Consider the following 15,464-nt stretch of genomic DNA (forward strand, 5'->3'; position numbering starts at 1 on the left):
TATAACAGAACATGGCCAAGATGTTCAAATGTTCATAAATGACCAGCATGGTTGAATAATAATAAGGCAGAACAGTTGAAATTGGAGCAGCAGCACGGTCAGGGGGACAGCAAGGAGTCATCATGTCAGGTAGTCCTGGTGCATGGTTCTGGTGCTCAGGTCTTGTGAGTGAGTGAGTGAGTGAGTGTCGGGTGGCCAGTCTTGTGAGTGAGTGAGTGAGTGAGTGAGTGAGTGTCGGGTGGCCAGTCTTGTGAGTGAGTGAGTGAGTGAGTGAGTGTCGGGTGGCCAGTCTTGTGAGTGAGTGAGTGAGTGAGTGAGTGAGTGAGTGAGTGAGTGAGTGAGTGTCGGGTGGCCAGTGAGTGTTGGTGAGTGAGTGAGTGAGTGAGTGTGTGGGGTGGCCAGTCTTGTGAGTGAGTGGGTGAGTCTGTGAGTGAGTGAGTGAGTGTCGGGTGGCCAGTCTTGTCGGGTGGAGTGAGTGTCGGGTGGCCAGTCTTGTGAGTGAGTGAGTGGGTGGCCAGTGAGTGAGTGTCGGGTGGCCAGTCTTGTGAGTGAGTGAGTGTCGGGTGAGTCTTGAGTGTCGGGTGGCCAGTGAGTGAGTGAGTGAGTGAGTGTCGGGTGGCCAGTCTTGTGTGAGTGAGTGAGTGTCGGGTGGCCAGTCTTGAGTGAGTGGTGGTGAGTGAGTGAGTGAGTGAGTGAGTGTCGGGTGGCCAGTGAGTGTCGGGTGGCCAGTCTTGTGAGTGAGTGAGTGAGTGTCGGGTGGCCAGTCTTGTGAGTGAGTGAGTGAGTGAGTGGGTGGCCAGTCTTGTGAGTGAGTGGGTGGCCAGTCTTGTGAGTGAGTGAGTGAGTGAGTGAGTGAGTGTCGGGTGGCCAGTCTTGTGAGTGAGTGAGTGAGTGAGTGAGTGAGTGTCGGAGTGAGTGAGTGAGTGAGTGAGTGTCGGGTGGCCAGTCTGTGGTGAGTGAGTGAGTGAGTGGGTGGCCAGTCTTGTGAGTGAGTGAGTGTCGGGTGGCCAGTCTGAGTGAGTGAGTGAGTGAGTGAGTGTCGGGTGGCCAGTCTTGTGAGTGAGTGAGTGAGTGTCGGGTGGCCAGTCTTGTGAGTGAGTGAGTGAGTGTCGGGTGAGTGTCTGGTGAGTGAGTGAGTGAGTGAGTGAGTGTGGCCAGTGTGAGTGAGTGTCGGGTGGCCAGTCTTGTGGTGAGTGAGTGTCGGGTGGCCAGTGAGTGAGTGTCGGGTGGCCAGTCTTGTGAGTGAGTGAGTGTCGGGTGGAGTGAGTGAGTGAGTGTCGGGTGGCCAGTCTTGTGAGTGAGTGAGTGAGTGAGTGAGTGTCGGGTGGCCAGTCTTGTGAGTGAGTGGTGGCCAGTGAGTGAGTCGGGTGGCCAGTCTTGTGAGTGTCGGGTGGCCAGTGAGTGAGTGTCGGGTGGCCAGTCTGAGTGAGTGAGTGTGAGTGAGTGAGTGAGTGTGGGTGGCCAGTGAGTGAGTGAGTGTCGGGTGGCCAGTCTTGTGAGTGAGTGAGTGAGTGTCGGGTGTGAGCCAGTCTTGTGGTGAGTGAGTGAGTGAGTGAGTGTCGGGTGGCCAGTCTTGTGAGTGAGTGAGTGAGTGTCGGGTGGCCAGTCTTGTGAGTGAGTGAGTGTGAGTGTCGGGTGGCCAGTCTGTGAGTGAGTGTGAGTGAGTCGGGTGGCCAGTCTTGTGAGTGAGTGAGTGTCGGGTGGCCAGTCTTGTGAGTGAGTGAGTGAGTGAGTGAGTCGGGTGGCCAGTCTTGTGAGTGAGTGAGTGGTGAGTGAGTGAGTGTCGGGTGGCCAGTCTTGTGAGTGAGTGAGTGAGTGTCGGGTGGCCAGTCTTGTGAGTGAGTGAGTGAGTGAGTGAGTGTCGGGTGGCCAGTCTTGTGAGTGAGTGAGTGAGAGTGAGTGGTGAGTGAGTGAGTCGGGTGGCCAGTCTTGTGGTGAGTGAGTGGGTGGCCAGTCTTGTGAGTGGTGAGTGAGTGAGTGTGGGTGGCCAGTCTGTGTGAGTGAGTGAGTGGGTGGCCAGTCTGAGTGAGTGAGTGAGTGAGTGAGTGCCAGTGAGTGAGTGAGTGAGTGAGTGTCGGGTGGCCAGTCTTGTGAGAGTGAGTGAGTGAGTGAGTGTCGGGTGGCCAGTCTTGGTGGCCAGTGAGTGTCGGGTGGCCAGTCTTGTGAGTGAGTGAGTGTCGGGTGGCCAGTCTTGTGAGTGAGTGAGTGAGTGAGTGTCGGGTGGCCAGTCTTGTGAGTGAGTGAGTGAGTGGGTGGGTCTTGTGAGTGAGTGGTGAGTGTGAGTGAGTGAGTGAGTGAGTGGGTGGCCAGTCTTGTGAGTGAGTGAGTGCCAGTGAGTGAGTGAGTGAGTGAGTGGGTGCCAGTGAGTGAGTGAGTGAGTGTCGGGTGGCCAGTCTTGTGAGTGAGTGTCGGGTGGCCAGTCTTGTGAGTGTCGGGTGGCCAGTCTGAGTGAGTGAGTGAGTGTCGGGTGGCCAGTCTTGTGAGTGAGTGAGTGTGGTGGCCAGTCTTGGTGAGTGAGTGAGTGTCGGGTGGCCAGTGAGTGAGTGAGTGTCGGGTGGCCAGTCTTGGTGAGTGAGTCGGGTGGCCAGTCTTGTGGTGAGTGGTGGTGGTGAGTGAGTGAGTGAGTGTCGGGTGGCCAGTCTTGTGAGTGAGTGAGTGAGTGAGTGAGTGAGTGAGTGAGTGAGTGTCGGGTGGCCAGTCTTGAGTGAGTGAGTGAGTGAGTGAGTCTGTGAGTGAGTGAGTGTCGGGTGGCCAGTCTTGTGAGTGAGTGAGTGTCGGGTGGCCAGTCTTGTGGTGAGTGAGTGAGTGAGTGAGTGAGTGAGTGTCGGGTGGCCAGTCTTGTGAGTGAGTGAGTGAGTGTCGGGTGGCCAGTCTTGTGAGTGAGTGAGTGTCGGGTGGCCAGTGAGTGAGTGAGTGAGTGAGTGAGTCTTGTGAGTGAGAGTGCCAGTGAGTGAGTGTGAGTCGGGTGGCCAGTCTTGTGAGTGAGTGTGAGTGTCGGGTGGCCAGTCTTGTGAGTGAGTGAGTGAGTGGGTGGCCAGTCTTGTGAGTGAGTGGGTGGCCAGTCTTGTGAGTGAGTGTCGGGTGGCCAGTCTTGTGAGTGAGTGAGTGAGTGTCGGGTGTGAGTGAGTGTCGGGTGGCCAGTCTTGTGTGAGTGTCGGGTGGCCAGAGTGAGTGAGTGAGTGAGTGAGTGTCGGGTGGCCAGTCTTGTGAGTGTCGGGTGGCCAGTGAGTGAGTGGGTGAGCTTGAGTTGTGGCCAGTCTTGTGAGTGAGTGAGTGAGTGGGTGGCCAGTCTTGTGAGTGAGTGAGTGGGTGGCCAGTCTTGTGAGTGAGTGAGTGGGTGGCCAGTCTGTGAGTGAGTGAGTGAGTGAGTGAGTGTCGGGTGGCCAGTCTGGTGTGAGTGAGTGAGTGAGTGTCGGGTGGCCAGTCTTGTGAGTGAGTGAGTGAGTGAGTGAGTGGTGGCCAGTCTTGTGAGTGAGTGAGTGAGTGTCGAGTGGTGGTCAGTCTTGTGAGTGAGTGAGTGAGTGTGAGTGTCGGGTGGCCAGTGAGTGAGTGTCGGGTGGCCAGTCTTGTGAGTGAGTGAGTGAGTGTCGGGTGGCCAGTCTTGTGAGTGAGTGAGTGAGTGAGTGAGTGGTGGAGTGAGTGAGTGTCGGGTGGCCAGTCTTGTGGTGAGTGTGAGTGAGTGAGTGAGTGTCGGGTGGCCAGTCTTGTGAGTGAGTGAGTGAGTGTCTTGTGAGTGTCGTCGGGTGGCCAGTCTGTGAGTGAGTGAGTGAGTGAGTGTGGGTGGCCAGTCTGAGTGTGGCCAGTGAGTGAGTGAGTGTCGGGTGGCCAGTCGAGTGAGTGAGTGAGTGAGTGAGTGAGTGAGTGAGTGAGTGTCGGGTGGCCAGTGAGTGTCGGGTGGCCAGTCTTGTGAGTGAGTGAGTGGCCAGTCGGGTGGCCAGTCTTGTGAGTGAGTGAGTGTCGGGTGGCCAGTCTTGTGAGTGAGTGAGTGAGTGAGTGAGTGAGTGTCGGGTGGCCAGTCTTGTGAGTGAGTGAGTGAGTGTCGGGTGGCCAGTCTGAGTGAGTGAGTGTCGGGTGGCCAGTGAGTGAGTGTGTCGGGTGGCCAGTCTTGTGAGTGAGTGAGTGTCGGGTGGCCAGTCTTGTGAGTGAGTGAGTGTGAGTCTTGTGAGTGGTGGCCAGTCTTGTGAGTGAGTGTCGGGTGGCCAGTCTTGTGAGTGAGTGAGTGTCGGGTGGCCAGTCTTGTGAGTGAGTGAGTGTCGGGTGGCCAGTCTTGTGAGTGAGTGGGTGAGTGAGTGGGTGGCCAGTCTTGTGAGTGAGTGAGTGGTGGCCAGTCTTGTGAGTGAGTGAGTGAGTGTGGTGGCCAGTCTTGTGAGTGAGTGAGTGAGTGAGTGTCGGGTGGCCAGTCTTGTGAGTGAGTGAGTGAGTGTGGGTGCCAGTCTGGTGAGTGGTGGTGAGTGATGTGAGTGAGTTCGGGTGGCCAGTCTGAGTGAGTGAGTGTCGTGGTGGCCAGTCTGAGTGAGTGAGTGAGTGAGTGTCGGGTGGCCAGTCTTGTGAGTGAGTGAGTGAGTGTCGGGTGGCCAGTCTTGTGAGTGAGTGAGTGAGTGAGTGTCGGGTGGCCAGTCTTGTGAGTGAGTGTGTCAGTGAGTGAGTGAGTGTCGGGTGGCCAGTCTTGTGAGTGAGTGAGTGAGTGAGTGGGTGGCCAGTCTTGTGAGTGAGTGAGTGAGTGAGTGAGTGGGTGGCCAGTCTTGTGAGTGAGTGAGTGAGTGGGTGGCCAGTCTGAGTGAGTGAGTGAGTGAGTGAGTGAGTGAGTGAGTGAGTGAGTGAGTGTCGGGTGGCCAGTCTTGTGAGTGAGTGAGTGAGTGTCGGGTGGCCAGTCTTGTGAGTGAGTGAGTGTCGGGTGGCCAGTCTTGTGAGTGAGTGAGTGTCGGGTGGCCAGTCTTGTGAGTGAGTGAGTGTCGGGTGGCCAGTCTTGTGAGTGAGTGAGTGAGTGGGTGGCCAGTCTTGTGAGTGAGTGGGTGGCCAGTCTTGTGAGTGAGTGAGTGGGTGGCCAGTCTTGTGAGTGAGTGAGTGGGTGGCCAGTCTTGTGAGTGAGTGAGTGGGTGGCCAGTCTTGTGAGTGAGTGAGTGAGTGAGTGAGTGTTGGGTGGCCAGTCTTGTGAGTGAGTGAGTGAGTGAGTGAGTGTCGGGTGGCCAGTCTGAGTGAGTGAGTGTCGGGTGGCCAGTCTGTGGCCAGTCTTGCGAGTGAGTGGTGAGTGAGTGAGTGAGTGTCGGGTGGCCAGTCTTGTGAGTGAGTGAGTGAGTGTCGGGTGGCCAGTCTTGTGAGTGAGTGAGTGTCGGGTGGCCAGTCTTGTGAGTGAGTGAGTGAGTGAGTGAGTGTCGGGTGGCCAGTCTTGTGAGTGAGTGAGTGAGTGGGTGGCCAGTCTTGTGAGTGAGTGAGTGAGTGGGTGGCCAGTCTTGTGAGTGAGTGAGTGGGTGGCCAGTCTTGTGAGTGAGTGAGTGAGGTGGCCAGTCTTGTGAGTGAGTGAGTGAGTGAGTGAGTGAGTGTCGGGTGGCCAGTCTTGTGGTGAGTGCCAGTGAGTGAGTGGTGGCCAGTCTTGTGAGTGAGTGAGTGAGTGAGTGTCGGGTGGCCAGTCTTGTGAGTGAGTGAGTGAGTGTCGGGTGGCCAGTCTTGTGAGTGAGTGAGTGAGTGTGGGTGGCCAGTCTTGTGAGTGAGTGAGTGAGTGAGTGTCGGGTGGCCAGTCTTGTGAGTGAGTGAGTGAGTGAGTGAGTGAGTGAGTGAGTGAGTGAGTGAGTGAGTGTCGGGTGGCCAGTCTTGTGAGTGAGTGAGTGTCGGGTGGCCAGTCTTGTGAGTGAGTGAGTGAGTGTCGGGTGGCCAGTCTTGTGAGTGAGTGAGTGAGTGAGTGTCGGGTGGCCAGTCTTGTGAGTGAGTGAGTGAGTGAGTGTCGGGTGGCCAGTCTTGAGTGAGTGAGTGAGTGAGTGAGTGTCGGGTGGCCAGTCTTGTGAGTGAGTGAGTGAGTGTCGGGTGGCCAGTCTTGTGAGTGAGTGAGTGAGTGAGTGAGTGAGTGTCGGGTGGCCAGTCTTGTGAGTGAGTGAGTGAGTGTCGGGTGGCCAGTCTTGTGAGTGAGTGAGTGAGTGTCGGGTGGCCAGTCTTGTGAGTGAGTGAGTGTCGGGTGGCCAGTCTTGTGAGTGAGTGTCGGGTGGCCAGTCTTGTGAGTGAGTGTCGGGTGGCCAGTCTTGTGATTGAATATCATCAGAGATTGGACATGAGTAGAACTAACAAAGGTTTCAATGCTGATTCATAGTCTTCTCTTTCAGATGAATGTGACTACTGTGAGGGAAAGCCTGCCCAAAGGAGATTTCTCAATAATGACAGAAATGCTCAAGAAGTTCCTCAATTTCATGAATCTTACAGTAAGTTCTCTCACATAAAAAAATAAATGCCAGTTTTTATAACTTTTTTAAAACTCCTTTTTCTCCCCAATTTCGTGATATCCAATATGTAGTTAGTCTTGTCCCATTGCTGCAACTCCCCTACGCACTCGGGAGATGCGAAGATCAAGAGCCATGTATCCTCCGAAACACGACCCTGCCAAGCCACACTGCTTCTTGACACAATGCTTGTTTCACCCGGAAGCCAGCCGCACCAATGTGTCGGAGGAAACGCCATCCAGCTGGCGACCGAAGTCGACTTGCAAGTGCCCGGCTTGCCACAAGGAGCCGCTAGAGTGCGATGGGACAAGGAAATCTCGGCCAGCCAAACCCTCCCCTAACCCGGACGTAACGGGTCTGTAGTGATGCCTCAAGCACTGCGATGCAGTGCCACTCGGGAGGCAAAATGTCTGTTTTTAAATGTCTTTATTGTGGCTTCTTCTTTGTGACATTGAGCTTGTACAGGCTCATGAGTAGTATCCCTCTCTGGTTCCTTTAGCCTTATGTTTAAATGTTGTGTGGATGTTGTGTGGAGAGTGCTTCAGTGTGTGGTAACTGACCTCTGCTCTCTCCCTCTCACTCACCCCCCCCTCTCCATAGTGTGATGTGGGCACCGCAGGGCAGAAGTCCATCTCTCGGGTCATTGACTATCTAGAGCACTGTTAGAGGCCTGGCTCTGCAGAAAGGGCTCACACTGGGGACTTACTGCTCGCCTCACACAGAGACCAGGACAGTTGGGTGGACCCTACTCCAGAGACCACCCACACAGCCTGCTAATAACGACCACCCATCATTGTCATCCCCACGTTCACTATACAAACTGTGATGGTCTCCCCTCACACACACACGTGAGGCCTGAAGCACTGTTTCAGCATTCCACCTCTCCTATTGTTATGACGTCTGCTTTGAATAACCAGAGAAGTAAATTTAAAAAAACTCCCGTTAAATTCTTGACTTTGTTCTCAATGTTGGGTTTTTCTGTTCCCTCGTGAAAATATAATTTATGATTGACGCATTGATATTCATTCAATATGATTTTTTTTCTTTAATTGATTTCCCCACTTGTGCTATTCAGGTTGTACATTTATATAAAAACTCCTTGTATTCCAAATCAATATTTCCCCTCCTTATTACAGCTATCTGCCTGGACATGTTTTTGTGGAAGGGCCAGACTGTGACATAATTTCCTCCTTTGTTTTGGGTTTTGTTTTCTGTCTGCTGTAAAAGATGGCTCTTTCCCTGCCTTCTTCCTCTGTTAACTTTCAATTGTCATCGAAGTGCCTGAATTCCCCCCTCTGAATCCATAGAAAGAGTTGGGCAGTGACCCACAGAACTGGAATAGGAGCCAGAGCTCTCAGCCTTCTTTGAAATGCTGAAAGCCTCCAGAGCCCCATTGACCCGCTGCACTGATGCCATTGTATTGCTTTCACGACTGTTCTGCTTTTTTGTGTTCTAAAAACCTCTTTGTAGTTGAGTGTCGAACCCACCAGGCACAGACGTTAACGGATATCTGTTACATTTGGTTGAGTTATCAACTAATGTGAAATCAAAAAGATTTCACTAGGTCATTGGATTTAGGTTCAAAATTGGGCGAACAATAGATTAAATACGTTGATGAGTTTTTGCAAATCCAATCAGTTTCCCACGTTGATTCATCGTCATCACATATATTTTGTTGTTGTTGAAATGATGTGGCAACGACGTTTATTCAACCAGTGTTTTGTCCAGTTTCTAATAAATTTGAGTTCTCTTTCAAAGTGCACAAAGAGGTGAAGGTGAGACAGAATTGTTAGTTTGGTCAGTCCCTCACCTCTCGGTCTGTCCAAGTCAATATTATCAGAGATTCTAGCTCTTCAAGGACAGACCTGAAATGGTCCCCATCTGTAGTGTTCACTAACATACGAGAACTACATAATTTATCTTCTTCTAACCCCCATCATTATTAGTTATGGCCAACAGGAAAGTATGGATGTTTGTGTCTTTGAATTTGGACCGGAGAGCCTCTCTTAGTCTGAATGACCACAGTGCTTCACCTACCAATTGAAGGCTGTAGAACACTTCACAAATTGTTGGTTTCCAATCTCGCCAGGACAACTTCTGTCTTTGAATAAATAAAAAAACAGTCCCCTTTTCTCTGCAATGTTTCAATTGCTTTGAGGTTCTCTTAATTTCAACATAATAAATCAACGGGACTGGAAGCCTAACATATTTATAGCATTTCAAACTTTTAAAATTAAGCACTAGAACTGATAAGATGACTATTCATGAACCGAGCCTCTAGTGGTTTCTGTACCCATACGCCATCTAAGTTTCATAACCGGTGCTCTCAGTTTTGTTAATTTCAGGCTAGATTAGGACTGCTATCGGCTTTAGAACAGTGTCAGCTACTGCATTGGTCATATGCTGTTTCCCATAGATTTTTCCCATAAAACTAATATAATTTTATCCTACCTTGGATGTTGTGGTTGTTGAGGCTAAGATTTAAATTTTGTAAAGTTGCATTTATTCTCATTTGGTGTGTATTTCCGTGTTGTTTTGTTTCTCATGGCTGTGCTAAGACACACACCCTCATCAGTACTGTCTAAGCTATTTCAACACTTCTAAAGTTTACAAGAGCTTTATTCACAAATCTGGAAATGAATGGAATAATGTAAATACATTTGTAAATATTGCCTATTGGAAATTAGAAACTGTAGACTACTTTTCTGAATCCAATCCTATTTTTATTTTATACAGCATTTCTCAGTTATTTGAAAGTCAGATTAAAAAGGTATACAAAGCCAAATGCAGGAACATGATCTTTGTACCAATTTCAAGAATGTCTTTGGTTACTTGTATATAATTTTAACTAGAATAAAAATTGCTACTTTCAGTATACCGTGTCTGATATTTTTTGTATTTTTGTACACTTCTGTACGTTTGTATCATGTTTTGGAATAATCTATTGCCCGTTTTTACAGACCATAAACTGCCCCTATAACTTTCAGACATGCGAAAGAAGCCGAAGCCGATAAAGCTCATATTGATGCGTACATATGTTTTTACTTCAGCCAGATAATCTACATAAGGTTTCAAACAAGAATCAACATGTTTTGTATTAAAAAAACAAATACAATCAGTTATTTTGTGCCACTAGTTCTCTCCCACGGGTTCATAAACCCTCGCAGCTCTGTCTTCTGTTCTTCGAATGGCGCGCGCATCACGTTTCCACTGTCTCTACATTTATTGTATGTACCTGGCCTAGGTAGCTTTACAGTTGCGTCTTCTGTGGAGTTCATTGTTGACCTTCCCGTTGGGGCCGTGTCCACTTTCGCCGTGCTCTCAAGTTCAGTGGTGCTGAATTCCGCTACGGAGGGCCTGTCCTGCAACAAGTCGCTGAGCGTCGATATGTATATCTGCGCCATCTGAAGAGTCTCTGATTTGGACAGCTTCTTGTCGCTCTCCAGGTTAGGGATAACGCTCCTGAGCCGGTCGAAGGCAACATTGAGGCCGAGCATCCTCCTTCTCTCCCGGGCGTTTGCAGCCATGCGCCGCCGCCTTTGCGCTCTGTCGATGGTGCTCTTGTCCTGTTCGACGGATCCGAGCCCTGGCAACCTGAGTTCCCCAATAGCGCACGTGTCACATTCGCTCCTGCGCTCTACTCTCTCCTCTATCCAACTGGTCTGCACAAGAGCTCCATGTGGCAGGTCTATAGGATGCACTTTCAAATCCGCAACAGTGTCTGCGTTTCTGGAGATGTATGGCGCAAATAGACTTTTGCGGCGTTGCATTGTCCTGACTAGGGTATAGATTCAACAGTGCAGACGTAACTGAACTTCTAGACCCGTGGTTTTAAAAAAGTTTCTGGTGTGAGGGGAGAATTTATTGACAAACGCCAGAGCTTGTGAGGATGCTATGGGCGTGGCAAGGGTCGTGTGCGCGTAATGAATAGAGTTAGATCCCTTTGATAATGTCAGCAGGAAGTCTTATTAACCAAGGTCATCAAAAGTGGATTAGGTCCATCTGAGTGATCGCTGTGCGCATGGGGCTTGGCTGGGCTCTGGGCAGAAGAGCGATCAGGCCACTTTTTTGGAGCTCGTTGTCTAGAAGTTTTATTAAGATTTATCCTATATGCTAATACCCCCCCCACCAATTCCAAAATCAACGTTTTCATAATTGCAACCATGGGAAAATATAGATTTTATGAAATAGTAGACTTTTAGGAGAAATCATAGGCCTTCATTTACATAGTCACAAATGGATTTGTAGGCTGGATCATTTAATTCAAGGGTGTAGCCTTATGCTCACAAGAGAGAGAGAGGAAAACCTTGGGTCACATGTATTTATACTTATTTATGTTAAAAGCTAAATGAACAGTAGGATAACGGACAGGCAGGCCACAAACGCAATGTGTATAATCTCTTCCGATTTAGCGCTGTCCACTAAAGCGATGTGGCCCTATTTTCTCTGCGCACATCAGCACTGCGGTAACCCACGCCTTCCTTAGTCTGGCAACTGCCTCTTCAAAAATCTGTAAATGAATAATACACACATATTGTAGAGTGGTCTCAGAGTTGGATAGTTGGCGAGCTCCAGCAACACGTGGTAGGAGGTCCTGACAGTTGTTGGCACACTCCTCATATTAAATTTAATGAAGCGTCTCATTGAACCGAGGGGGCAGGCCTGCGATCAAACCCCGCCGGACGAGTAGATTAGAGCCCCCCCCATGACGAGGGTAAATTGGAGCGCATACATGCCTGTCAGAGCAAGACAAGAAGAAATGAGACCAAATTTCACTGACGGGATTAGCGGTGGAGGGTAAAAGGGGAAAAGCTTCTTCTTTTCAGTGTTTGCCATCACCAACAAAAGACGCAAACCGGACGCACGAGCCAAGTGTTGGAGAGAGGCACACACTTGTCAGAAGTCATTAAATTCGGCTGCGCATCGAGTAAAGTAATGAAACCAGCGCATTCTAATGAAAAGGGATTTACCTGGAAATTATGATCAAACTATTCGAGTTATTCCTAATATGCGGATTTTAATAGGCCTAAAACAATTTACTTGATGAAATTAGTAGGCCTATCTGATTTAAGACGGAAAATAATTGCGGCATGTTTATTTGATTAATCATGGTAGATTGCTAATAAACCATTGCTTTTAGCGAAGAAGTAAAACATCACTATATCCGTTATTTTCACAAATTAGCCTAATCTTAAACCTAATTAGCATTTTACTGGGAGAAGAAAAAGAGGACATTCATCTAGGCCTATTGGAAATACACTTAGTTCAGAACAGCAGAGCAAACAGAACCCATGGTCATCATCAGTGATGTAAAGTACTTAAGTAAAAATACTTTCAAGTACTACTTAAGGAGTTTTTTTTTGGTATCTGTACTTTACTTTACTATTTTTATTTCATGACAACTTACTTTACTACATTCCCAAAGAAAATACTGTACATTTTTCATACATTTCCCCTGACACCTTAAAGTACCCCTTACATTTTGAATGCTTAGAAGGACAGGAAGATTGTCAAATTCAAGCACATGTAAAGAGTACATCCCTGCCTCGGATCTGGCGGACTCACTAAACACAAATGCTTTGTTTGTAAATTATGTCTGACTGTTGGAGTGTGCCCCTGGTTATCCATACAATTAAAAAAACAAGAAATGGTGCCGTCTGGTTTGCTTAATATAAGTAATTTGAAATTATTTATACTTTTACTTTTGATACTTAAGTACATTTGATCAATTCCATTTCCATTTGATACTTAAGTATATTTAAAACCAAATACTTTAAAACTTTTACTTCACGTAGTATTTTACTGGGTAACTCACTTTTACTTGAGTAATTTTCTATTAACGTATCTTTACTTTTACTCAAGTATGACAATTGGGTGGGTACTTCTTCCACCACTGGTCATTATATAGTATATTGCTAAAATATTGGCTAGCCAGGCTTTTGCTTGATAATTTTGTATAAAATAGTGTAAAAATATTGTAAACTACATTCCGTCTATAATCCGGCGCCGATTTGATTTCTAACCTTGCACCTGTTTGAGGCTACCGTGCTGGCTGCGGTAGCAAGCCCTCGCCATCATCTAGGGTCTCGTCACTTTCACATTAACAACAACCCTTCTAGACGTCACCTATAATTTTAGCAAACCTTAACCCTTGTCCTAACCTTAAACTAATTATTCTAACCTGCTACGTTAATTCTCTAACCTACTGCGTAAATTATCCAAACATGCTAGGAAAAGTCACTTGTGACATTAGCAGCATCCCATCTAGTCAAAACCATCATCTAGGCACAGACAGATGTGCACCACCAAAAAAGGCTCTGCATGGTCAATCCGACGTCTGCATTGGCCGTGCGGAATTTACGGTGATATGGCCTCTGCAGCGGTCAGGGCAATCATTCATACTTGCACTTAGTTGTGCAGAGCTGTTGTCAAGGAAGTGAATTTGTGTTTATACAGGACCTCCCGCCCCCACCTACCGTCAACCAGTCATGTCAATACAAGCTATATGGAGCCCTCCACATTGTTACACAATTTAAGAGAAGCACAGTGAGGCGGTACTGAGCTCAATTGAGCCTTCGCGTGCCTCCAGAGGCTACACAATATTCCGTCACACTATCCGTACCGCGCCTCTACCACATTTTTGGATCAAGCATAAATTGGCTCTTATCCATAAAGCTCAATCACCCTGGTAAATATTGACATAAAGAAAAACCCTTGAATGAGTAGGTGTGTCCAAACTTTGTATTTTTATTTTATTTATTAAATCGACAACAATACAATAAAAACAAAAATGTACCTTCCTAAAAACGTTATCAAATTAGTCTACAGTCACTGAGGGAGAGATGGTGCATGGGCTATGTGGGTACCAAGAATGTCTGGCTATCATAAAACTTCTACCTTTCCAATCCTTCTAATTTTATCCTAATCATGGACTGTGGACATTCTGTCTCATTTTCAAGTTACATGGAAATTAAATGAGTTAATTAACATGATTTTTCCACTTAGTGGATAACCACTTTAGGGTGCTATTTGAATTGCTTTACGGTTTCTCACTTCTGTCACTTGTAACTATTTGATTAACTTTTCCATAAGAACATACATTTGCTGTGTGTTACATTGTAAGTGGTTCTCCTTTCTATTGAATTTAAGGTTAGGGCTAGGAGATAGTTTGTTTAAATGTATTTTTTTTGTGTGGGACTTTTTACCTATTTTTCTCCTCAATTGGTAGTTACAGTTTTGTCCCATCGCTGCAACCCCTGTACGGACTCGGGAGAAGCTAAGGTCGAGAGCCATGCGTCCTCCAAAACACGACCCTGCCAAGCTGCACTGCTACTTGACACACTGCTCGCTTAACCCGGAAGCCAGCCACACCAATGTGTCAGCGGAAACACCATACAGCTGGTGATCGAAGTCAGTGTGCATGTGCCCAGCTGCCACAAGGAGTCGCTAGAGTGCAATGGGACAAGGACATCCCAGCCGGCCAAAACCTCCCCTAACCTGGACGATGCTGGGCCAATTGTGCGTAGCCTCATGGGTATCCCGATTGCGAAGCCGGATTTGTAGTAATGCGTCTAGGACTGCGATGCAGTGCTTTAGACCACTGCGCCACTCGGGAGTCCCTCTTTTAAATGTTACTGCTAGTCTGTAAAGGTTCTACAGATGGACTATCCAAATAAAGTGTTACCAAAATCACTATTAACATCTTGTTCCACTACTGCGTCACTACTAGACTAGTGAACATGTTATTTCCTCAAGTTTCTAACTGTAGTTATATAATCAAACAAATAATAAGCTAATACAAAAGTAATTGCATTTTTTAAAATGTGTTATTAATGGCATATTAAATGACATATTTGCACTTTTGGCTATCCCCCTTTCGTTCTGTTTGCTTCCGTTTAAGAAACGTTTTTCAACAGAATCGGCAGAATGAATACACCTCTGATCACACGCAAACACACTTTCATAGCAGCCACATACAAACACCTCTGATCACTTTGGTCATTGTATAATTCCTTTTCGCATCTACACGCTCTCCTCCTCTCACCATTTCCCTTCTCTTGTGGAAAACACATAAGCTGTCCGTGACCAGGTGAAAAAACCTTCCCAAGCCAAACCTTCATATCAGAACTGCTAACCACTACACACAGCCCACACCAGATACAGCCCTTAGCTGTGGTATATTGGCCATATACCACAAACCCCAAGGTGCCTTATTGCTATTATAAATTGATTACCAACATAATAAAATGAATATTATTTGTCATACCTGTGGTATATGGTCTGATATTCCACGGCTGTCAGTCAATCAGCATTCAGGGCTCAAACCATCCAGTTTATAATAGTGTTTATATATTGGCTACAGAGTTCATGTGTTTTAGAACTGCACTGCACAGTCAGTAGGTTCAATCTAATGTGCAATCTTCCTTTTTCATCCCTCCATCCAGTATATTTGAACATACAGTATCTGACTCTGTTTTGGCAAAGCCCATCCATTGAACTAACTAAATCAAAGTTAAATTACGCTAAATTGTGTGCAGAGGCCAGGACTTACACTTTGAAACAGCTTCTAAGGAACAGTTTGGCTGGCCTTGGCCAAGTCCTCCGCGCTGGGAAATGAGATGTGCTTTTATCCATCTTCACCGCAATGAATGAAGCCCAATCAGACTGGGACAGATGGGAGGCGATCCAAGAAAATGCATTTTGTTTGGAAGCCTTTTATTACATCTAACAGTTCCCTCTCTCTGAATTTGGTCAATATCTCTTTCTATCATTACCGTGTTCAATATAGCAGGCCAGAAGGGTTTGGGTGACTAGAATATATAGACTGGTGGTATTCAACTCTGACCCTACGAGGTCCAGAGCCTGTTGGTTTTCTGTTCTACCTGATAATTAATTGCACCCACCTGGTGTCCCAGGTCTAAATCAGTCCCTGATTAGAGGGGAACGATACAAAAAAACAGTGGAACTAGCTTTGATGTCCAGAGTTGAATTTTAGGGCATTAGGATAAGCAGAGGACACACATGCACAGCATCCCCTCC

At 47.6% G+C, this 15,464-nt stretch overlaps 2 protein-coding genes across 2 annotated transcripts in view; one reads left to right on the forward strand and one right to left on the reverse strand.

Annotated features, from left to right (window-relative positions):
• The window catches only part of waplb (WAPL cohesin release factor b), a 56,274-nt gene extending 46,974 nt beyond the window's left edge, over nt 1–9,300 (forward strand). The window contains exons 19-20 of the mRNA XM_035751686.2: nt 6,312–6,407; nt 7,026–9,300. Coding sequence (XP_035607579.1) covers nt 6,312–6,407; nt 7,026–7,091 — 162 coding nt within the window. The 3' untranslated portion in view covers nt 7,092–9,300. The remainder of the gene's footprint in view (nt 1–6,311; nt 6,408–7,025) is intronic.
• On the reverse strand, nt 8,912–10,263 carry atoh1c (atonal bHLH transcription factor 1c). Its single transcript, XM_035751688.2, has one exon. It carries the CDS (start codon nt 10,193–10,195, stop codon nt 9,545–9,547), a length of 651 nt encoding a protein of 216 aa, XP_035607581.1. The 5' UTR covers nt 10,196–10,263; the 3' UTR covers nt 8,912–9,544.
• Between the last annotated feature and the right edge of the window lie 5,201 nt (nt 10,264–15,464).

Source organism: Oncorhynchus keta, chromosome 3, assembly GCF_023373465.1.
Source record: "Oncorhynchus keta strain PuntledgeMale-10-30-2019 chromosome 3, Oket_V2, whole genome shotgun sequence".
NCBI classification, from domain to species: Eukaryota; Metazoa; Chordata; class Actinopteri; order Salmoniformes; family Salmonidae; genus Oncorhynchus; species Oncorhynchus keta.